At 38.4% G+C, this 24173-nt stretch overlaps 2 protein-coding genes across 14 annotated transcripts in view; one reads left to right on the forward strand and one right to left on the reverse strand.

Annotated features, from left to right (window-relative positions):
* Positions 1–15293, forward strand: part of LOC131131904 (serine/threonine-protein kinase BRSK2-like) — a 65841-nt gene extending 50548 nt beyond the window's left edge. For 2 of the 13 annotated variants that reach the window (XM_058076931.1, XM_058076936.1), the window contains exon 19: positions 3483–15293. In XM_058076931.1, coding sequence (XP_057932914.1) covers positions 3483–3700 — 218 coding nt within the window. In that variant the 3' untranslated portion in view covers positions 3701–15293. The remainder of the gene's footprint in view (positions 1–3482) is intronic. The other 11 variants (XR_009130265.1, XR_009130266.1, XR_009130267.1 and 8 more) reach the window with 11 other exon arrangements.
* LOC131131905 (USP6 N-terminal-like protein) lies at positions 8201–24001 on the reverse strand. Its single transcript, XM_058076938.1, has 14 exons — positions 23769–24001; positions 21112–21183; positions 20609–20694; positions 20498–20537; positions 19873–19953; positions 19424–19531; positions 18552–18661; positions 18396–18444; positions 15399–15519; positions 13800–13894; positions 13650–13715; positions 12433–12532; positions 11442–11594; positions 8201–11374 (listed from the first exon to the last, which is right to left on the reverse strand). The coding sequence occupies exons 2-14, from the start codon at positions 21175–21177 to the stop codon at positions 10896–10898; spliced, it is 1554 nt and encodes a 517-aa protein (XP_057932921.1). The 5' UTR covers positions 21178–21183; positions 23769–24001; the 3' UTR covers positions 8201–10895.
* Between the last annotated feature and the right edge of the window lie 172 nt (positions 24002–24173).

Genomic DNA, 24173 nt, shown 5'->3' on the forward strand with positions numbered 1-24173 from the left:
TAATAATAATAATAATAATAATAATAATAATAATAATAATAATAATAATAATAATAATAATAATAATAATAATAATAATAATAATAATAATAATAATAATAATAATAATAATAATAATAATAATAATAGAATTAGCAGTAATTCAGTATACTGTCTAGAATTCCCCTGCCATTCTCTACACAAGTCAACTCCACAAAGCCTTGCATCCTACATCTCCGTCTTCCGGTTGCTCCTCGTCTGGCCGTGCACGCCACTGCTTGTCATCCTCAGCGTCCCACGTGGATGATGTGCATGCTTTTCACGGGAACACCAGCATGACAAGTTTGCGTGGATATATATGTGTTAGCATATGTTCTCAATGGCTCCTTTGTGTTGGAACACATCAAATGACTGAATGTTTGTACGGATGGACGTTTTGTTGTTGTATGTTGACGTATGGCACTCGCCATTTCAAACTATGGACATGTTATATGTATATTTCCCACAGCTTCAGGTGGAAGTGTTGATAGTAGACCAAAATAATAGCATTCCAAGGTAATAGTGATCCAAATATACTTTGAATATGAGCCATGGTGCTGGCATGGTAGCTACTGCAAGAACTCAGTCGAGCTTAAGTTGATTAGTCATGCCTGGAGAGTGAGGCGCAACGATGACATCATGAAAAAGTGACTGTTGAGGTCACAAGTTGATGTTACTCATGCTGGATCCTCCCCCACACTCCCCCCGGAGAGGCGTTCGGGGACATCCGACTGGTTGGAGACCACAGGAAGACATTGGAGAGACTATGGGCTCTATTTTCTTAGACCAGGTGTAGCACGGTTACCTGCCCTGCGCCATGCTTACGTTGCGCCAACGGGATGTGGCCAGCGCATAATTTTTGTGAACGCTGCAGTCCGGCACAGTGCAGCGCACCCACGCCTCCATCCCTCCCACCAACACAAGTGGCAAAGAGGAAGGAGAGAAAGCATGAGAGGGTTTAACACGGCCGAGTGTAATCTTAAGCAATCAAATTAGCATCATACTTTCAGCTGGCGTTCCCAATGGAGTTCCCATTATGCGCCACATCTTTTATAGATGTGATGGGACCATTAATATGAAAATGTACATGCTGGTTCAGATGGTTACATTAAAGCCTGACACTATGAAAAACCTGCTTGTGAGGTTTTGGTGACACCTGTCAGCCATTTTACCACTGCGACGGGTGCGCTTCGCCTGCGCCGATAATAGACCTGGTCGGAGCTGACAAGCTTTCAGCGCACTTCCAGCGCACTGTTTTGTCACAAAATTTTTACAGCGCCAACATTTTTTGGAACGCCTGATCCTAACTTCACGAAAAGTACTTTTTGTAGTTTTTGTAGTATCATTGTCAAATTTCAACTGAGATGAGGTCAGAACTCTTTGTGAATACTTTGTGTTTTCCAGTCCATACCTACATAGAAAAATCATTTTTCAGTTATTCAAAACTCTTTTTTGTCAGTGAACAATGGATGAATGGATGGATGGATACTGTAAAAACACAAGTGAAGTACATGCAAGTAAAAACTGTGATTTTTTTTTCATGGAATATTATGTCCTGTGTGTGTTTGTGTGTGTCATGTGACTAACCTCTGCAATCCTCTGCATGGTTTTTTTGGTTGTACGTCAACTGTCCCAGTATTATGAATGCATGACAGTGTTTCTGGAGGGTAAGTTATCATGGAGACGAGGACCACCACCGACGTTTGGAACCTTAAGGATGGCTGTGTGCTTTGCTATTGCATGTTTTCATTCCCTCTTAACTGTTGAATGGTGCTGTTTGTCTTCATAGTTGGGGTAGAATTAAGATGGAGGGCAAACAGGAGCTTTGGAAGACTATAAAGAGCATTATTACGATACAAATTAATTACATTTGTTCATATACTGTGACCGGTCCAGGGTGTACCCTGCCTCTCATACAGGTGGGATAGGCTCCAGCATACCCTAGTAAAGTATAAGCAACATAGAAAATAAATGAACAATTTATTATTGTATAATTATCTTTTTAAATTCAACAATATTAGGATTAGTTATGGAGAAACAAGGATGCAGGAGCTAATTCTCCAATGGAAGTTCTTCCTGTGCTCCAGTTGGCCCTCCAGCTCATCCGAACCTCTGATGCAAACATTGTTGACACCACAACATCCTTCTTCTGCTCTCATGCTCACTTCTGTTTAAACTCGCCATAGATTGTACTCTCTTAAGTACTTCACTGACCTCAAAATACAGTATTCCCTCGCCATGCTTTGGAAATTTTACGGCTTAATTCTATCGTGTCAAAAATATGTTATTTAATAAATCATGCCATTTCGTAGTTGAATACGGCCAAAAATTACTGAAAATATAGTAAATATAAAATATAGTATGCTACACCGGTCGTAATATTCAGTAAGATACACAAGCACCAGAATTGATCTCCGGAATAACAGGCTTTTATTGCCCCCTTATATACCCCCACTTAGCACCTATTATATCTATTGTATTGAGTGGAAAGGTGGCTATAGGGGTGCTATTTTATGTCTACAGAACTCTAATAATGGTAAAAATTGTATTTCCAAGGTTGTAAACATGTTCACATCCTCTCTGAAGTACTTCACTGACCTCAAAATATAGTATTCCTTCGCCATGCTTTGGAAATTTTACGGCTTAATTCTATCATGTCAAAAATATGTTATTTAATAAATCATGCCATTTCGTAGTTGAATATGGCCAAAAATGACTGAAAATATAGTAAATATAAAATAGTAATGTCAGTAATGTTACTGTAATATTCAGTGAGATACACAAGCACCAGAATTGATCTCCGGAACAACAGGCTTTTATTGCCCCCTTATACACCCCCACTTAGCACCTATTATATCTACTGTATTGAGTGGAAAGGTGGCTATAGGGGTGCTATTTCATGTCTACATAGCTCTAATAATGCTAAAAATGGTATTCAACATGTTTATAAACATGTTTATAGTGTCGCTCGTTTAAGTTTGCTCGGTGAGATGTTAGACCATTTTTTCTTCATCAGAGTTCAACAACTGTCGCGGTCCAAGCAGTCCAAGCAGTCCAAGCAGAAGCTGTAATTCTGCATGTGATCAAACTTACTTAATATTTGTTGGATCAAAAAATGATTGCTTGTTTTGCGGTGTAAAACAAAAACGAGGGGTGGCTGTGTGCTAATTATTGGATGTCTGTCACACTGTAATGCGATGGCCCGTCAGGAGTTATGAATAATAAGTTCTAACCCACACAATTCATAATAAGCCGCTCACCCATGAGTACGCTCATGTGCCATTTAAGTAATGCGATTTATGTATCAATGATAACCGACACAATTCATAATGTAGAAATCCGAAATAACGCACAAGAGCAGATAAGGTATGATTGTGTTCACCTCCTTTCCTCAAAGCGCCTCCTCTCACCTCCTCATGCTGACCGCATTGCTCCTCTCTCTTCTTTTCTCTCCGTCTGTGTAGGCAGCCCCTTGAGTAACTTCTTTGACGTAATTAAACAGCTTTTTTCCGACGACAAGAACGCCCAAGCGTCCCGTTCGCCCGCCGGGGCTCCCGTCACGCCTAGCTCCCCCGCCAAGCATGCCAAGCCCAGCCAACCCCCCGCCAATGACTCCAAATCCCCCGCTGGCAAAGACAAAACAAAGATGGCCGCCAGCAACAGGACACAGGAGCGTCCTTAAGGAGTCGTAGCCGTGCATGTCTTAGTCGAAAAAAGACGACAAAGAGGAACAAGAAAAGCTGCTTCTGTTTTTATACTCACTTCACTTCATTCAGTAGGAATTGTAGCTTTGTAGGCCCCGCTTTCAGGGGGGGCGGGAGGGGTCCTGTCATGTTTGATAGCTTGACTTGTCTGTGCCACCAGGGGTCATCCACAAAAACTATTAAAGTACGGCGGCCGGCCTGCTCGTCACCTTCAGCAAAGTCTTCAGCCGACCTCCTCACCTCCATCACGTCACGTTCTCGTTCACGTTCACGCCGCCGGCCTTAAGACAGCGACATTTGTCAGCGTTCACGCATCTTCTCCTCTCTTTGAGGTCATCCGAGGTTGGCTTGAAAACACGCAAAGATGGACGTTCCGAAGAAGCGGTGGAGGAAGCGGAGACGCGTTTGGGATTTTATACACGCATGAATGATCTCCTTTGTTGTGTCCACGACATCGTTTTTCTAGAAAATTACCGTACACGCAAAAACCGATAAACGATTCTATGCCATGACGTAGCTGTGTGCTACATACCGCTATTGGACATGCGTTGTTACACTCGCAAACGTAATAACTGCCCACAAACGTAATACAAATCTGCAGCTTTTAATGTAATAATCCCGCAAATGTAATAAATTTCCACAAATGTAATAAAATTTGCAAACGTAATATTGAATTTATTATATTAAATTATGACATTTTGTTTGTGGGTGTACATGTGCGTTTTAGTTACAGTATATTATTGTATGTGTGATTTTGGGTGTATATGGGGAAGAAATAATAAAATATAATAATAATAATAATAATAATAATTTTATTAAAACAATTGCAATTATCACAATTATGTTATCTTTTTTAATTTTTAATTAAAAAAATATAATTTAATAATTAAAGATTCCTTTAATGTATTCAAATGATACTCTTTGAATAATATTTTTTTTCCACAAAAAAAAAGAAAAAAAAGAATTATCTTGTTAAAATCCTCAAAATGACATCTACACCTTCTCCTTCATTAAAAGAAGAAAGAACAAACAACAACAACAACAACCACAAAGATTATTATTTTGTCTCATATTACATTTGTGGTAAGTTATTACATTTACAGTTTTTCACATTCCCACATATGGAATAATTTCCTGCAAATATAATAGTTATTACATTTGCAGGAAATTCAGTATTACGCTAGCAGTAGGCAAATTTTATTACGTTTGTAGGAAATGTATTACATTTGCGGGATTATTACATTCAAAGTTGCAGATTTGTATTACATTTGTGGGCAGTTATTACGTTTGCGGGTGTAACATGCGTGATGTTTTCCATGTTCTAACCGTCCAATCAAGTCCCTTTTTGAAGTATTCAGACAAAATAACCCAACATTTATGTATATTTCTCATTTAATATAGTACATGCTTTACACAACTAAAACGATGACATTTACAATACATGTCAACAACCTCCATCTTTAACATGAAAAAGCATTATGGAGTGCTGAAAATAAACACACACACATTCAATCATATTTTGAGGACTCACAGACGTGGCCCTGTGACAACAAGTGTATGATTGTGAAATTGAAAGTCAAAACAAAATTGTTTAAAAAAAAAAAAGTTAGAATACGTTTTGCTCTTAATTTGACTTGTTGTGGTTCTATTTTCAAATATTTAAACTTTTTTTTCCTTCATGTTTTATTTGCAAATATTTCATTTTTTTTTTTTTAATTTTCTATTTTTTCTTGATATTTCTCAACCTAATTTCCCCAAACTTACAGCTTTAAAAAAAGAATATTAACTTGGAAACTTGACTTTAAAAATATTCTTTCTTCTTTAATATTTCAACTGTATGCAACTAAAATTATAGTATTACAACTTTCTTGTTAGATGACAACTTTTTCCTCTTAATAATTTGACTTTATTCTTGTAAGATTACTGCTGATTTTTCTTTTTTTTTGTATTATTATTTTTAATTTTTTTTTTTAGAATGTGCCGCATGCCACAAATAGCACCCAGGCCACCGTTTGGACACCCCATCACTTGAAATATGCTATAATTGTAAATGTCCAAGTTGTAGTGTAAATCATGCATTAATTTTGGCTTATAAAGACTCCACTCTCCTTCCAAAGGGACACAGTTGGACAGTTAGAACATAGTGAACACATTTACTCATTACAGCCGCTCACTGTTTGGATGCTGAGTGGTGAATAAAAAAAAAAAACTACGGGAACTATGATGAATAATCCATACAATACTCTAAACCATCTGGAGTCTTCCTGGTCTGGATGCAGGACTGAGAGAATACTGATGATTGACAGTCGTGTCCACCTGCCTCGTTGCTCCGCCTCACCTGACCCAACACTTATGAGTAGTCAGTTTTTATGTATTTATTTCATGGTTTAAATCAGGGGTGTCTGTCTTTTAAAATATAACGTAACAGGAACAATTACAACAAAAGTGCAGTAATTCTACACGAATTAAGTCAAAATATTACGATAATATAGTTGTCATTTTGCAAGAATAACGTATCATGAGTTTTAAAAAGCATAATATTATGAAAAACAAACAAAACAATAAATAAAGTTATGCTTTTGGGAAAATAAGTTTGCTGAAAAAGTCATAATTAGTTACGGGAATAAGGTCCATTATTATGGGAATAAAGTCATAATTATGAAAAGAAAATTTACAAGAAGAAAGACAAAATAATTTGAAAGAAAATCAACAAACGGCTGCAATTTTATGAAAAAAGTCACAATATTGAGAATTTTATGATAAATTCGGAATATTCTTAATATTATGAAAGAAATATGAACAAAAAAATTTAAGTCGTAATATTGTGAGAAACAAACAACAAAATGAACAATAAAGCCAAAATATTAAGAGAACAAAGTCATAAACAAGACATTTTTTGTGCAAATAAAATATTAGGGGGAAAAAATTAAATAAAAGGTTGAATATTACTAGTATGTGTAACACAAAATAAAGTTTGGAAACTTAGTTTGCAGAAAAAGTTATAATATGTAAATAAAGTCAAGATATGTCCAAATTTATGAAGGTTATTTAAGAAGAAAGTTGAAATATTTGCCAAATTGAAAAACATACAAGCAAAATTGCGGGAAAAAACCCCAAGTTGATACTAATCATTTTCACTTATTTGACAAAGCTGGGATGCAGTTATTTCTTGAAATATGTTATATATAACTTGTTAGCATTTGCTAGCGTCAAAGGGGACCTATTGTGCTTTTTCCACTTTTCTGACCTATAAATGTAGTTAGAATGTTGTTTTCTCGTGTTAAACCATGCCAACGTTTCAGATAATGAGGTTTGCGCAAAAGAAAGAAGTTTGGGATGAAACAAAAAGCTCTGTTTCAAAAGGCGTGGTAAAACTGCCCCTTTGTGATGTCACAGAGGACCGGACATCCATATATGGGTGTGTCTGTAAGCAGATAAGCTCCCTGCCCCCAAGATCAACGGCATTTTACAGTGAAATGCTAAAATGCTAAAGCTACTTACCATCGAGAGATGTCTTGAAGTAACCTCTTCTTGAGAAACTTTGCACTGTCCAGTCTCTACGACCGGATCTGATTCGGAATCCAACACATATTCCTGTATGTTAAAAGCCGACATTTTCAAAAGATAAATTACTGTTTATTATCAACTCCTAGACCGTTTGCAGCTAGCGGCACAAACCGGAACTCCTATTAAGTGCTCGCTAGTGTCACCAACCACAGTGAGGTGGGCGTGCCTGGAGGCGGGCCATGGGTGGAATACATTAAAACAGACCGTTTTCGCAGGAAACCACAAATAAAGAAATCCAGCTGAATAGGTGCAGATTCTGGAAGAACTAGAACACTTTGTGTGCTGGTTATTGTGTGTAGCTGCTCTATAGGAGTCCACAATTCAATACAAAGGGTTCTAATACAATCCAAAATGAGCATAATAGGTCCCCTTTAAAAAAAAACATCGATGTGGCCCTCGCTGGAAACGGTTCGGACACCCCCGGTTTAAACCCCTCAGTCTTTCTCTTATGCAATTTGAAGCCCATCAAAATCGGAAAAACTTGAACGTGGTTTTTGCATCCGTGTGTATGTTTGGTTTTTATCTTGGAGTGTGCAGGCTTGAATGATGAGATCATAGCTAGAAATAATAATAAGCAAGCACTTCCTGTGGTCCGATGATCAATTCCGATGTTTTTCCTGATGCTTAGTCAGCACTAAACATCTCATTTTTCAACCTTTTTATTTAAGTGTATTTATCTTTTTATGTATTTTGTGTGTATTTTTGTACTTGATTGTATTTTTAATTTATCCTCATGTATTTATAAGAAATGAAACGATGTTGTTAGGAGTGGGTGGGGTTCTATTTATTGGAGGGAATGACTGACGTGCTTTCGGAATGTAGACGTACGTACGTAGCCTCGCCTCGCCGAGAGGAGCAAAGCTTTTCTTGCTGATTGTCAGCGTCTGTTCTCGAGTTTTCTCGTTTGCATGTTCGGCATTTGTCTTTTTTTTTTTTTTTTTTTGCATGTGCGAATTGAAACGACGACTTTGTTATGTTGTTCATGTGCATTTCTTTGCTTTTTTTCCACCTTTCCGCCATCTTGGCCTCTAAGCCTTCTTTTTGCTGACTGTGCAAACCATGACCATGCAATTCTGCGTATTTCTCCACCCACGTGGGACCTCGCTGGCGACCGGGTCCGACCTCAGCAAATCAGAGAGGAAATAAAAGCAATATCTTTCATTATTGGCTTGACTCGTTTTCTGCTTTGGGAATGTTACCAATGGGTGGCAGTGTTGGATCGTCACGGCAACAAGTTGAGCGCTAAAGGATATCAATCTGTTGACTTGACCACATCACTGCTTATGTTCATTTTTTTTGGTCCAATCAGATTTGGGCTTCTATGTATGTATGTTGCCGTATCAATTTTATCTGCCCAGGGCCTTCAGAATCAGGAGTGCTGGCCCATGTCACTTCACTAACACTATCAGATTTCTGTTCTATCTCGATTGGTTGATCACAGCAAGTGACGCCCACCATGCTTGACTGAGGAAGAGAAATGGACATCTCTGGTGAGTTGATGTTTACTTACATATATTTATATGTTGTCATTTTATTAATAGATATTAATCGTGAAATGCTTCAGGTGATGTCGTAGCATAGATATTTGGAGTTGTATGACCCTTTAATCCTTAACCTGCTTGACCTGCTTAGTGCGTTGTATTTCGCAGCATCACTCTATCAACTGTTTTGAAGTATTTATGTAATTAAGTAGTAATTAAGTATTTTCAAGCAAACAAATAGCCTAAATAAAGAAAATACAAATATAAGGCATTAGGAAGAATGATAATGAGAATGATAATGATAATAATAATTTTATTAATAGATATTAATCGTGAAATGCTTCAGGTGATGTCGTAGCATAGATATTTGGAGTTGTATGACCCTTTAATCCTTAACCTGCTTGACCTGCTTAGTGCGTTGTATTTCGCAGCATCACTCTATCAACTGTTTTGAAGTATTTATGTAATTAAGTAGTAATTAAGTATTTTCAAGCAAACAAATAGCCTAAATAAAGAAAATACAAATATAAGCAATATATGCATCAGAAGATGCATTCAAAGACGTTGTGATAATACGTAGTATTCTACGTCGATCACTAGGTGTCAGTAATGTCACCGTAATGTTCGGTGTGAAACACAAGCACCAGACTAGATTGCTGGAACAACTGGCCTTTATTTATTGCAGGTTTGAATGATCGCACAACAGGCACAATAACCCCTTTTCACATACGGCTGCAAGCTAAAAAAAAAAAAAAAAAACAAGTCTGAACTCTCGATGTCACTTCCTGTCCACCTGCCACTCAGCTCCCCGAGTACTGGAACATATTTACAGTAACACACACAAGCGCAAGTCTTATTTATGTATAATGTTTTGTTATTATGCTATGTTGGGTAATATGAATTTAAAGGTGACTATAGGGATGCTATATCATGTCTGGAGGGCTCTGATAATGTTAAAAACATGAAAAAGTTTTGTGTGCGCTAACTATTAAAAAAACTATTAGAAGAAAAGCTTAATTTTAAAGAAGGAATCCTACATATCAGCGTTTCCCATACATTCATTTACATGTGGCGGATCACCATTATTACATTTCTATTCTATTTTTATTTTTTATTTTTAGATGTGCCGTGTGACCCGCCCATAAACACATTATAACAGGACTGTCTGAGATTGTAGCTTGTTGTTCTGGAATTAACTCATTCAGTACCAAAGACTTATTTATACATTATTTATTCTTAAACCCAAACGCTCGCTCCCAAAGAGGTGATGATGAAAGTACACAATAAAATATGTTATGTTTCATGCAGTTTTAAGACATAAAAACAGCCACAGGGTGGCAGAAGTGCATTTGATGAGAGCTCGGCGTGGATCATTTCATTATTTTTTAAATGTGCTTGACAGCCAGGAGGAAGTGCGAGAGCGTGGAGGAGGTTATGCATGGTAGGCAAATTTGAATACATGCACACGCGTGCACATACGTACGTACATAGTTCAGTTCCAAATGTGAACGTTGAAAATAGGTCGAAAAGTTATGTTTGGAAATAAATTATTTTTATGCGTTTTTTTTGTGTTGTTCATTTTATGGAAAAGTTGTTTTTCGATGTTGTAGCAGTGAAACTTTCTAAAGAACGGAAAAAGGTAGGAACAAACATCATGAGATCTCATCTTTCTCTTGGAAGATTGCATGTTTATGTATCTTGATATAGTTTATATAGCTTTATATAGTTTATAAAGCTTTATATAACTTTATATAGCTTTATATGGTTTATATATAGCCATACAACACAATATTGTGTGTGCCTTGAAAAACCAGTGAAGATACTCAGTAAAATGGCCGATACTGAAGGGGTTGAATTTGGAAAAATGGCTGCAGTCCAGCTGTTTTCTATGTCGCTTAATCGTCACTAGGATAGACGGGGTACACCCCACCCTGGTTCCCTTATTATTATTATATTTAAATTCCCTTGTATTCCCTTATTCAATGGCAGGGCAATTGAATGAGTTTTAAAAACATTAGAAAAAGCCTGCAAAGGCAAATATTAACATATTGACGGTGAGCACCTCACCTGCCATCAGATGCCAGCCTATGGATGGTGTCAGCATATACAGTAAAAGGGACGGTGATCAGGGCCGGACTTGGGTCCTGTTTGAGGACAGAGAATGGGACAGTCGGGGCGGAGACACTTGCTCGTCTGCTGTACTTTCTGACGGTGTCAAATCCGTGGGGGCTGACAGGGTCCTGAAGACGACTCTGGAGGGGGTGTCAGTGGGGTGGTCTGTCAAGCGTACAGAGTCATCGGGGGGCTGGTAAGGCGGTGGCCCCGTCAGTGGGAAGTCATCTGAGGTGTGCAAGGCCTGGCTGTGGATAATAATGATGCCATCCGGGGAAGGCAGAGGGTCTATGTCCTCCTCATCAGCAGGACCAAGACCCTTGAGGTCTTTAGAGGGGCTGCGGTCTGGGTATATGGAATCCGCCTGCTTGGATGTGATGTGGAGTTTCAGTCCTGCTCTGGGACAACCACTGGCTGAAGATGTCTTTCCTCTGTAGGCTTCCACAGGCAGTTCCTGGCCCAGAGGCTTACACGGCAGCTCTTCAAGCTTGCCTGAGGCAACAAAAGGAATCATTCCAAAACTTTTAGTATGGAGAGTGTTATCTGTCAGGGTGTTCACCTGGAGGAGGAACATCCAGCTTCATCTTGCGCAGTTCAGTCATGGAGGCTCTGAGGTGCTCCATGACCACATCGTCGCTGGAGAAAAAGGTCTGAGCGATCCGCTCCTGAAGGAACTCCCGAAGCTCGTCCAAAGACATCTTCAAGAGACGCTCTTCACAAATATCGTACAAACATCGAGATAATATGTTGACATCTAATGACAACTAAGTGAAGTGCTATCAAACAAAATATTAATTAGATTAATCACAAGGTTGCTGTAGATTCATTTTGATTAATCACATATCTAATTCATTTTAGCCACGGAATCAAGTGTCTCAAGGGCGGCCTGAGGGCCATTTGCGGCCCAGGATTGTTTTTTATTGTCCCGCCACACATTCAAAAGTATACCAAGAAAAAAAACAGAAAAAAAATTCTGCAGTAATTTGAAGAATGAAATCACAATATGAAGAGAAAAAAGTTGTAATCCTATTATGTAATTCATAATTACAAGAAAAAAAAGAAAAGAAAAATTAAACAACAAAAAATAAAATCTCCAGTAAAAAGTCAAAATATTAAAAAAAAAAAAAGCCATATTCTAAAGTCAACATTTTACCAGATTAAGTCACAATACTGTGAGGAAAAATAATTAATTTTAGTAACATAACTCATTTTCTAGTGTTATAATCATAAAATGTGTTCAGGATTGTGAATGATTTAAAATGTAATGTAGTTATCGTAGTTGCACATCGAATCGTTTACCACAAAGAGATTTCCTATCTGTGCTTTAATCTGATAATTTGGAGTTAACTACAAATTAATCGTGATTAATCGCAACCCGTTATTTTAATCTATTGACACTCCTAATAGTATATATTTATATGTTTATATAAAATTATACAGACGCAAAACACAACAATGAAGTACATCCGAAATTTCCAATAGAAGCTGATTGATTGAGAATAAAAACGGCAATGAACGGAAAAGTTGTTAAGGGGTGATTGATATCTTACTTTTGTGTATCTTCAAGATGGTGTAAGACATGGCGCTGAGGAGCTTCTCTCCCTCCAGGATGAAAACGTCCCACAGACGAAGGGTGAGCGTGAATGGCGTCTGCAAAAAAATCACATCATCACTTGTGGCTTCTCCTCTCCTCCTCGCCAATATCACAAGACGTGTTTGCTTTTGGTCCAGACCTCAGAGGCCCCACGCAGAAGATCCAGTTCACAGACATGTCAGTGAGAAAGAAGTGCTGACAGTGGTCCAAAGCTGCCACCACAGCCCTTATTGCTGCTATGCTACAAGATGAAATATTACTGGCTTCTGTGGGAAATATACCCATTTACAAAAGCTATTGATGAGTTTGTGTGGGCCTTTTGAACATTTTTTATCCATCCAGTTGGAGAAGAGCGTATTTGCTACACTAGTCCTGCCTCTGCTGGACCCCACGGCACTGCTTTCACACCGTTCATTGATGTTATGACTCCTATTCCATTCATTCATTCATTTTCTACCGCTTATCCTCACGAGGGTCGCTGGAGCTTTGGGTAAGAGGCGGGGTACACCCTGGACTGGTGGCCAGCCAATCACAGGGCACATATAGACAAACAACCATTCACACTCACATTCATACCTATGGACAATTTGGAGTCACCAATTAACCTAGCATGTTTTTGGAATGTGGGAGGAAACCGGAGTACCCGGAGAAAACCCACGCATGCACGGGGAGAACATGCAAACTCCACACAGAGATGGCCGAGGGTGGAATTGAACTTGGGTCTCCCAACTGTGAGGTCTGTGCGCTAACCACTCGACAGCCGTGCAGCTGGTAAAATGTTCATAAAGTAGAGAAATCAACTTTGCAAGTCATGCACTCATCATGAAGGATAAAGATGGTATCCTTGAACATGTACAAGGATCTGCTCCTATGAAATGGACAGTGATAACTAAGCAGCGTACCGCTTCATTATTGGCACTTCCTCCTCTCAATCTAGCCCATAGACTTCAGGGATGAGACTGTAGACCAGATTGACGGTCACACAAGTCTTGGGAGAATGTGAGGTGGTCACATGACACCAAAATGGGGCATTTCATGCATTAAGTGGACAGGACGTGTGTGCAGACAGAGAAACATAATGCTAGCATAAACATGGTCAACGAGGGTCAACTTAGTACAGGTAGTACACAACTTAGTACACAAATACTTCCTTTCCGTAGGAAGGTTACTCACCCTGTCAATGAAACACTGCATGAACCATTTGGGAGTGTAAATGCCAGCCGACATCTGTTCTTTGTCCTGCATGGAGACACATCAACCAAGCATCAAATATGTTTGATATCATTATATCCTGTTTGCTTGACGGCATTAGCATCATCTCACCAGATGTTTCTTCAGATTAGGGATGAGTTTGGAAATAATCTGATCGTGATGCGCCTGGAATCGCTGAAGCTTTGGGAACCCGGGAACGAAGAATCCTAGTAAGAAGATGCATACAATACGTAGATACGTAGATATTATACACTAGCTCAGCCTTGAGGAAACGGGAGTTGCACAACACTTAGATACAACTCATGGAAAATGACCGGGGGCACACGATAGAGGCATCGCTCTAACTCACACCAGTTTAAAAAAATGTCACTTTCATTTTCCATTTTTTCTGCAGTAATTAGCACACAGACGAGGGCCGTTCAGGCATGAAGGATACCCCTTGCAACATCATCACAGCCAGCTGCCGTTTGACAACCCTGAACAAACTCAAACTCCACTGTTCCATTGAAGGAAAAAGCACCCCAGATCATGATCACGCTCCCTCCACTGCCGTATGTTGGAAGGCGTCTGAACCATAATAGTTACATTTTGTTGTCATTAAAGAATAAAACTTTCATTCACCTTTCAATGTCTCATGTTTGGTGATCGACTGCAAATTCCGAACGGACAATTTAATGACTGTCTTACTGGATCCAAACTCCAAAGCAATGGCATGCTTCGAGATGTTGTGGTCTTATACTTTGGATCAACAGATCAACAACCTGTTTCACTTTAAAGCTTGTTTGCAATAAATTGCTTACGCAAACATTTTATTCTCACTCCCATTTCTTCTTGATACGTTTTGAAGCTCTACATAAAACCTATTTAAGAACCAACCCTGTAAAATGTAAATTCTTAAAGAGGACCTATTATGCTTTTTCCACTTTTCTGACCTATAAATGTAGTTATAATGTTGTATTCTCGTGTTAAACGATGCCAAAGTTTCAGATAATGAGAATTTGGACATTTGGAATTGAGCCCTGAAAGAAGTTTGGGATGGCTCAAAACGCTCTGTATCAAAAGGCGTGGCAAAACTGCCACTTTGTGATGTCACAGAGGGGCGGACTTCCTTATATGGTTGATAGTTAAAAAGCACTTTGGCCGTGTGACCAATCACATCAGAGTAGGAATGCCCAGAGGCAAATTAAAATAGACCGTTTTGGAAGGAAGCACAAATCAAAGGAAATACAGCTGGAATAGGTGCAGATTCTGTGCGGGTTATTGTGTGTAGCTGCTCTATAGGAGACCACAACTCAATACAAGGGGTCGAAAAATGAGCATAATTGGTCCCCCTTAAAATTTTGATCAGAAGTGTCCATAGCGGTTGCTGCGCCGCTCAGAAAGTGAAAGCTATGCTTGTGTGCCTGGAAAGTGAAAGTTTAATAGTGTGAAAGTGAGAGTTAAGCCGGTGTGAGTGACACAAATGCATCTATTGTGTGTCTTCCAGTCATTTTTCATGAATCATATGTCATGAACTCTATCTACTATCTACTATCTACACAAGATGCATATCAGTTTAATGTTGTTGTTTTTTTTTTGCAATAAATTGCTTAAGCAAAATAAAAATGGTCTCACTTCCATTTCTTCTTTTTGCATTTTGAAGCTCTACTTGGAACCTCCTGAAATACTGAAATAGCCATTACAGTGTCATGTTAGAAAAGCCCATCTTACCATGCATGGCGTGTTTACGATCGGTCAGCAGCAGCGTCAGCGCCCAGAAGGCTTCTTCCTCGTTCATGTACATGAGCAGCAGTGCGGCAATCTGACTCATGCCTTGGCAGTAGCTCACTTCCTGCACACCAAACAACGAACCCATTACTATTATAGTACATTGTGGCTTTTTCCTCAGCTTTTGGAATTTGGTGGGAGTTATCAGAGCAGATAAGTGAACACTGAAACACAGGCAGAACCTCTACATGCATGTCCTTTCACCTTCTGCCTTCATGTTCATACCACTTGTTAAACATACACATGCAGTGTGCATTAATTGATCAGGCATGAACATAAATAACCTCCAGACTGAAGAAAATATGAATTTCATACATTATATCATAGATTGTATTGTTCCTTGTATTGTACAGTTAAAGTTAAATACTATGAAATACAGCACTAATAACAACTAATGACACCTGATTTGTATTGCATTGAGATCTTGAAATCATTTAAGGCTTTACAAACAAACAGTTCATAATCTGTCATTTAAAAAAATACAATGGTGAATCGGTTCAGTTCAACTGAAGCAATTGTTTCCATAGAAAATAATGGAATGCCAATGAATACATTCCAGGTACCCACAAATATGAGCAAAATATACATTTTATGGAGAATTATTATAGTTTTACAAGCAGTAAACCTCATTGAGTGCTGCTGCCACCTAGCGAATATAGAACCAGATTTGGCCGTCGAAGACCAGGTCGCCAAGGCACCCGCCCTTGACCGCCACCCAACACACAATGCGGTGATCTTGTGTGGCCCCATGGGTGAAGGCCCGACCACCAGGTGCTCATCTGCGAGCCCCTCCCTCGGGCCTGGCTCCAGGGTGAGGCCCCGGTATCTGCTTTTACTTCACATCGAGAGGAGTCAGTTGAGGTGTTCCGGGCATGCCCAGCCGGGAAAAGGCCCCAGGGCAGACCTAGGACACGCTGGAGGCATTATGTCTCACAGCTGGTCTGGGAACGCCTTGGTGTCCTCCCGTTGGAGCTGGAATAGGTGGCCGGGGACTGGGGAGTCTGGGCTTCCCTTTTGAGACTGCTGCCCTCGCAACCCGGACCCGGATAAGCGCACCCTGAATTATTTTATTATATGAATTATTATATTATATTTGTTACGTGCAATATTGTACGATTTATTATTGTACGAACCAAACCGATACAAGATATTTTGGTTGTTCATTTTCTGTAGCTAGCTTTTCCACAGAGCTTTTGTTGTTTATTCAGTCTTGTCCGTTTGCCATATACCGTATTATTTCACAGAACAGACCATGTTTTCTGACTTACTAGCTGTCTGTGTATTTTTAATTGAGTATGACTGCTACAGAACCCGCCATGGGGCCAAAGAAAGTTGCGAGTGGCAGCAAACAGGACTGAATTCAAGAAATAACTCATGGCAAGGTACAAGTATGCCAGATCTCCTCGCCATCCTTGCTTTCCCCCCCCTCATTTTTCTATGTATTTCACAGTTTCCTGCATGTATAACTACGATTATTCTCAATAAAACATTTTTTCCGTTCCTATTTTGGGTGTGTGGAATGGAGTCAGTGGATTTACAGTACATCAAAAATTGCTTCAGTTTTTCTTGGACCTTTTAGAACAGATTGATCATCGTTGTCCATTTTTTTGGTTCATTTGCCTCTGCGTCTCATAAACTAGTAGAAAAAAATCACAAGCCAACTCCTTTTTGTGTATGTCTGCAGACAGACAGACAGAAAAGTCTCAAGAACAAATGAAGCATGTGGAAAGACTTTCCACACATACTATATTGGAATGTTCTCCTCAAGCCAGTGTCAGATTTACTGGAGTGCTGAATTGGCAGAAAAATTGACACGGCTTCCACCACAAAATAATACCAGGAAATACTTTACGCGATGATGAATTTGAAGTCGAGCGGAACCTTGGTTAGCATCATTAATCCGTTCCAGAAGGACCGACTGTAAAATGTACTCTAACCAAATACATTTTGCCCATAAGAAACAATGCAAATCCAATTATTCCTTTCCAGAAAGCCAAAAAAATATAAACCAAAAACACATTTTTATAGTTTGACATGTAGAAAGCATGATGAATGAAAGGAATAAAGTCAGCTTTTCTTATGATAAGAACAACATTTGCCAAAATGGAGCCAAAAATTGCTATTACATGTGTGCTATGCACAAACCACACTGAGTCACGCTAACAGAATAAACAACTAATGTGCTAATTTTTTTAAATTCTCAATTGCCAACATGAGATGGGATAACTTTTAGAGGCGCTGACCGAGATAAAATATTCATTATTTTTAATTTGATGAAATCATGGCCAATTTTACTTGAACAAACCAATAGTCAATAATTCTAAAGGCAATTAAGGTGTTTCTATTCACTTTTACAGAGACTTCTCAGGCAGCCAATAGCTACTTTTCTTACTGAAAAGTGAGCAACAGTGAAAGAAGGTGAGAAATTTAAGAAATAACTCATAGCAAAACAGGAAGGTGGTATCTGCCACATCGTGTCTGTGTCACAATAACATCTTCAATGACGGTAAAATGTTCAATTATATCCTTCATGAATCATTTATATGCATTGAGAATTGTTTTATGCATTTTATGAATTTATAAAAGTAAAACTATAAAAAAAAAATTGTGCTAACATTTTGTGGTGTACCTATGTTAGTTAGCAAAGAACTACAGTCCAAGACGGGCAACAAAGCTGACTTCCGCTGCCTGTTTCCATTTATTAGCCCGCTAATAGGATGCTAACGAGAACATTTAGCGACAAAAATACAGTAAGAACACATCTGGACTCACGTTGTGTATTAATAACATGACAAAATGACCACCATATTGTACGCAAGCCAAAGCAAAATTTTGGTGTATATTTTTTTACATTAACCAAACAACGCGCTAACCGGGACATATGCTAACTGACGTTCCACTGTGTGTTAACTTTGTGAGATGAGGACAAAACACACTTACTGTGTTGTAGGCTGAATATGCAGACAGAACGTTGAAGAGGGACTGCTGTCTGTAAAAGGTAACATGGAATCCAAAACAACAAATAAGTCAGATCCAGTCACACGCAAGACACTCAATAAACGCAACTTCAAATGCACACCGACACTGAACACTTACTTGACTCCAAAGCGATCCATGAACATGATGTGATTCCTGAAGGTCCTGTTGATGTCAAGGTCGATTTGTTTGACTTCGGATGAGTAGAGTTTGGCTTGCTCCTTCATTTTCTGGACAGTCAACAAGATCAATGATGATGATTAAATGATAACAATCACGTGTACACAAAGCTGACATGTTTGGGAAGCAAAAGGTAATATTTGCTGTCATGAGCTGCATCGTTGTAGCGTCACAGCATTGGACTGGCTTTGCTCTATTTGCTGCTAATCTATGACAGACAAGTCCAACAAAAAGATCATAGTGAAGTGTTTATGTGCTAATGAATGAATAGAATTGGATGTGGAACTGTGTTTACTAAACAGCTCTCTGTGAAGTGACCGTGACCCCATCCTTGGCGCTGCTGTTTGTGTGATGATGCGTTCAAGTGCACTGGTATCTTTGAGTGCTAGGGAATAGGCTTTCAGACATCAACCAATCAGATACGATGTGGTTTTGAGAGGAAAACAGATGTCTGATTGGCTTAAAAACAGACCCATTGCTGTTAGTGCGTAGTACTAATGTGTGACATGGGCCAGCACTCCTGATTCTGAAGGCCCTGGACGTAGTGCAGCCAAGAAACTACTAAATGAAGATAATAGACTGTTGGGAACGGAAGAAACACTAGAATTCGGATAATGTTTAGGCCAGCAGAGAAGGCTTTGCTGGCCCTGATGGCACAACACTACTAACAAAATACTTGTTTGCTACATTTGTACATGGAAGTGTATGTGAATTGTCTAATGTTTTTATAAAATGGGTTCGGTTGTGCTTTTAGCTGATACACTTCCTCCTGTACTTTACTGTACTGTACTATCATGATTATTTTTATTGACCTCATATTTGCCCTCATTGTCATTCTTGGTCTTCTCCACATCCAACATCAACGCCCAGGCACGACCTCTGAGCTGTAGCGGGATGCCTTTATACACCCGATTGGCCATCTGAAAGACGGAAGAAACGCAAGCCTGAAAACGGTGCAAATGTGTTGATGCACTTCCAATTAAATGATGGTGCATTAAAGGCCATGGAAAATACAAATTCATGTCAAAGATGTGTGATGTTACAAATATTGTACATTTTACATCAAAGTCATTCATAATTCATTATTGTTTTAAGCATCTGTGCTTAATGTTATAATCATAATAATGATGAAGGAATTATGTGTGTGAAACATTCCATAAATAACCCATCAAACACGACTCCAGGATAAAATAAAGACCTTTGCTCGCCTCATGGAATATAAAGTATGTCGGGAATAGATTTTTCAGTCCTGGCTACTCACCCTGTCGCTGTTTTTGTATTTATCCCACTTTTTGACCATCTTCACCCATTTGGCTGCTCTCTCTACCTCCACTTGTTTCAGCTGTGGAAACAAACGGAGAATTGAAGCACTTGCAGTGTAACGCTACATCTTTATCACATTATGGTGTGTAGCTTCATTTTAGGGTTTAGCTGACAGCGTGGTTCCATGAATACAATCTTGTGAAATTACAACTTGTTATAATAGGAATATTTTCATCTTCATTGCATTTTTTTCTAGTAACATATAATAATATTCATAATATGACTACTTTATGCTTGCAGAATTAGGAGTTTTTCTTTTAACATTACATTGTCCCAAATGTCGACCTTCAGAATATAGTACTTTTTCCACAATATTTCAACATTTTTCTTGTAAAATTGTAGTATTTTCTTCTACAAACTATTACTTTTTCACACAGAAGTGCAACTTATTTTCTTTTAAAACGCTCATTATGTAAAATTGCAACTTATTAATCATCAACAATTAATTATCAACAGAAATTCATAGTTTTTTTTTTATGGACCGTGACCATAAAAGCAAAGTACGTACCGAACAGTGATGATAGCTTAGCATTATATACATCACATTTGAAAGACAATTGTACCTTTTCTTCATTTGCAGTAGGTTCTGGCAGCTCATCCTCACTGCAAAAAAATGTAGAAATGAGGGGAAATGATTTCCACACAAGATGAGAAAAAGATGATTAATGACTTACTGCATGAAGCCAAAGCGATCAATAACTTTGTAGATATTACAGTCCGCATCTTCCCACGGATCGATCTCCACCCCAGCCTGCCTGCCCTGCAGACACACACACACATACTGGTCAAGGTCTTACTTACTTAATGGTAATAATGGTCATACTATTAAATACATCTACATTGATGCTAATTCACTCAGTCATATCTGCATGATGTAGTTTTGACCAGGAGAAGATCAGATCAGGTGGCCTCCAACTCTCACCTCACCACTATTACTTGTTTACTACTTGCTACGTTTGGTGTGCATATTATGTAACAATTGTAGTATTTTTGGTAGGACTACTGCATCCGCCTACAAACACCCACTACACAACTCTTCTCTTCTTATCCACAGATATGTCACACATAGTACAAATACATAAACATTTAATCCTGGTAGTTCTATGACACTACATAGCTATGTGATTCATTGGTTTCCACAGAGAATAAATGGAGTGTATTTACAAAAAATACTCACCGTAGCGTATTTGAAAATGATGTCAGCTCTTTCCTCAGCTATCAGCGTCTCAATGTCTTTCTTCATGTCAATCTGCACACAACACAGACAAAGCAGTAAGACATGTTGACGTGGAAAAGGCTTTCAAGCGGCGACAGATCAGGACATCAAACAATTAGCTGTGTTCATCCAGCACTTCGATGTTTAAATCTAGGTATGTGGGCCACGGTTCTGATCCCAGTCTTAGTCGGATGAATACTTACAGATCATCCCCCAAACAATGGAAGCATCATTAATATTAGCATCAATCCTTCTTAATCTACATACAAAGCACTAATTCCACTATGGCGGTAGCATGACTGCTAATCTGCACACGCAATAGCAGCCATCAAAACATCTGGATTAGCAATATCTGGAAAGTGTAACCTTATCCAAAACATAGTACTGCAATATTGAAAGTACACTATATACTCCTGATCAAAATTTATAATTTGCACAGTTGGATCTTAAGACGGTTCTAAGTAGGGATCGACCGATATGTTTTTTTTTTTTCGATACTGATACCGATTTTTTTCCGTCACCCTTAGCTGATGGCCGATATTTGTGGCCGATTCTGCTTTTGCTCCCTCAATTTACATGGAAAAATGACAATAATAACAAATATTCCAGGTCTCAAGTTTAAACAAATATTTATTGAAATGTAAACACTGAACACAGTAGGATTCAGTGGTCTTAAAAACACGTTTAAACGGCATTATCAACTTTAAAAGGAATAAATATTCAACATGAGCAAAACATGACTAAATTAAATTAAACTAAATTTAAACATAAACTATATTTTCAAGCACGTATATTTAATGCACTTGGCGTTCATGTTTCCTATTCCAAAGCAGGTGGCAATATTTCAACAAAGTTTCATTAAAACGTACCCTTCTTGTGATTCACCACTGTTGCAGTGTGGGAGGGGTACTGCGACTGCGTGTGTTGCAGGGTCCTCCGGCAACACAAAGCTGCACGGTGGATGCCTGTCTGTAAATTATGCGGCGGAAAAATACATCGGCGAACCCACGCACGTACCAACCGATACCAATTCAAGTAAAGAACACAAATATCGGCCTGATATATCGGTCGGCCGATGTATCGATCGATCCTTAGTTCTAAGTTTGAGATTCAAAAGGAAAGAAGAAGAAATGGGAGTAAGACATAAATACATTTTGCAAACAAGCATTAAAGTGAAATTGGCTGCTCATCAGTTGATCAAAAGTTCAAGACCATGACTAAAACACCGCAAAATTCCCCCTAAAATAAAAATAAAATGATGCAAAAAAGAACTTTAGTAGCCGCCCCATTCTTGTTAACCACCTGCGATATTGGGATGGGGATGTTTGATGCCAGTGTTTCCAGGCAGTTATTGGGAATATTGGGAATGTCGTGAACATGGTTTCACAGAAACATCCCCTGTCTGGAAGTGACGTCTGATATATTTTTATAAACGTCCCTTGCCATCCATATCCTCAAATATCTCAGGTGGATTTAGGTCAGGGGAACATGCAGGATGGGCCAAACGAGTGAGATTATTTCTCTGGAAGAAGTACTTAATTCAGAAGTACTACATATCCAATCCACCGTTTGACGCCCCCGCACAAACTGAAGCGTTATTGTTCCATTGAAGGAAAAAACACCAAAGACCCATGATGGCACATCCTCCACTTGTCATGCCAATAACGTTGGAAGCTATCATGCCCATCAATGTTCCATTTTTTCCCATCCCATCCCATTCCATTCCAAAAAGAAAATTTTGTGTCATTGAAGGAGATTAGCCTTTTGAGGGTGTTTTTTCTTCTTTAAACAATTCTCCTCACTTGGGCCCGGGATCATCCTGTGTCTTGACGGACAGCCAATTGGTTCCTCCGGCTCACGGCCGATGACATAATAACAATAATCCTTTCATTTTTCCGTATGTTCCCCCTTTTGTTGTTTGGATACCCTGCATTATAAAGTACATATATTATCTTATATACTTATTCATATCATTGCTTTATAAATTAATAAAACAAGAAATTAAACAATCTGGCAAAGGCAGATATGAAAATATGCCAGGGCCATATGATTCACTTTCCTTTATTTTTATTAGACATGGTGAAAAAAAACATGCTAATATTAGTAAATATTGTTCAAACATTCAATATTTCAACTTTTCAACATAATCCTAATAATTCATAATTTCTCATTTTGTGTATAAAATATCCCCTTAGGGACAAAACCCTGCATTCTGGTCACTATTTAATATCATTTTTTATATTATTAGTAATGAGTAATGATACATTTAGTCCTATGGGTCTATGCTTCAGTTAAAAAAATAGATAGAAAAATATGAAAATCTAACGTTAGGTGGACATATTACGCTGTAAAATGGGACATATTGTTTGACGAATATATGAGAGAATATAATGTAATGTTGTAGCATCAGCTTCACCATTTCGGTAGAATAAACAAAAAGAGTCGCCATGCAAGATTCATGTTATGTTTGAATGTTTACCGATAAAGTGTTTTTTTCGGATGGTAGCAAGCTAACGCGTCGAGCGTATATGATGATAAATAAACCAACAAGCAGCAGAAACGATGTATTTATCTATATGACATAAATAAAAACGCATGTAAGCTAATAAGTACATTACCGTCTTTTTCTTCCTTTGTCAACAAACCGTCTCTGTCTTCGTCTTCTTCTGTCATTGACAGGATCAATCCAATAATAGCCTTTTTTCCTCAATACATAGCTTTTAAAAATATTACACAAACAGATATGTACTCATGAACTATCTAATGTACCGACATTGTGTGCTACCATCCTTCCCTACTAAATATGTATCATCGGTATGTAAATACTGTATATAGATTTAAATGTACATCATACATTTGTTGTATTATACTGCCCCCTGGTGGCGGATAATAACACTGCAGTAGAAAATGTCACCACGAAGACAGGACTCCACGTTAAAATGTATATACTGCTTATAAATACAAGGGAAATTCATAAATACGACACTTAAAATACATTTATACAAAAAAAAGTTCAATTAAAT

Source organism: Doryrhamphus excisus, chromosome 7 (assembly GCF_030265055.1).
Source record: "Doryrhamphus excisus isolate RoL2022-K1 chromosome 7, RoL_Dexc_1.0, whole genome shotgun sequence".
Classification (NCBI taxonomy): Eukaryota; Metazoa; Chordata; class Actinopteri; order Syngnathiformes; family Syngnathidae; genus Doryrhamphus; species Doryrhamphus excisus.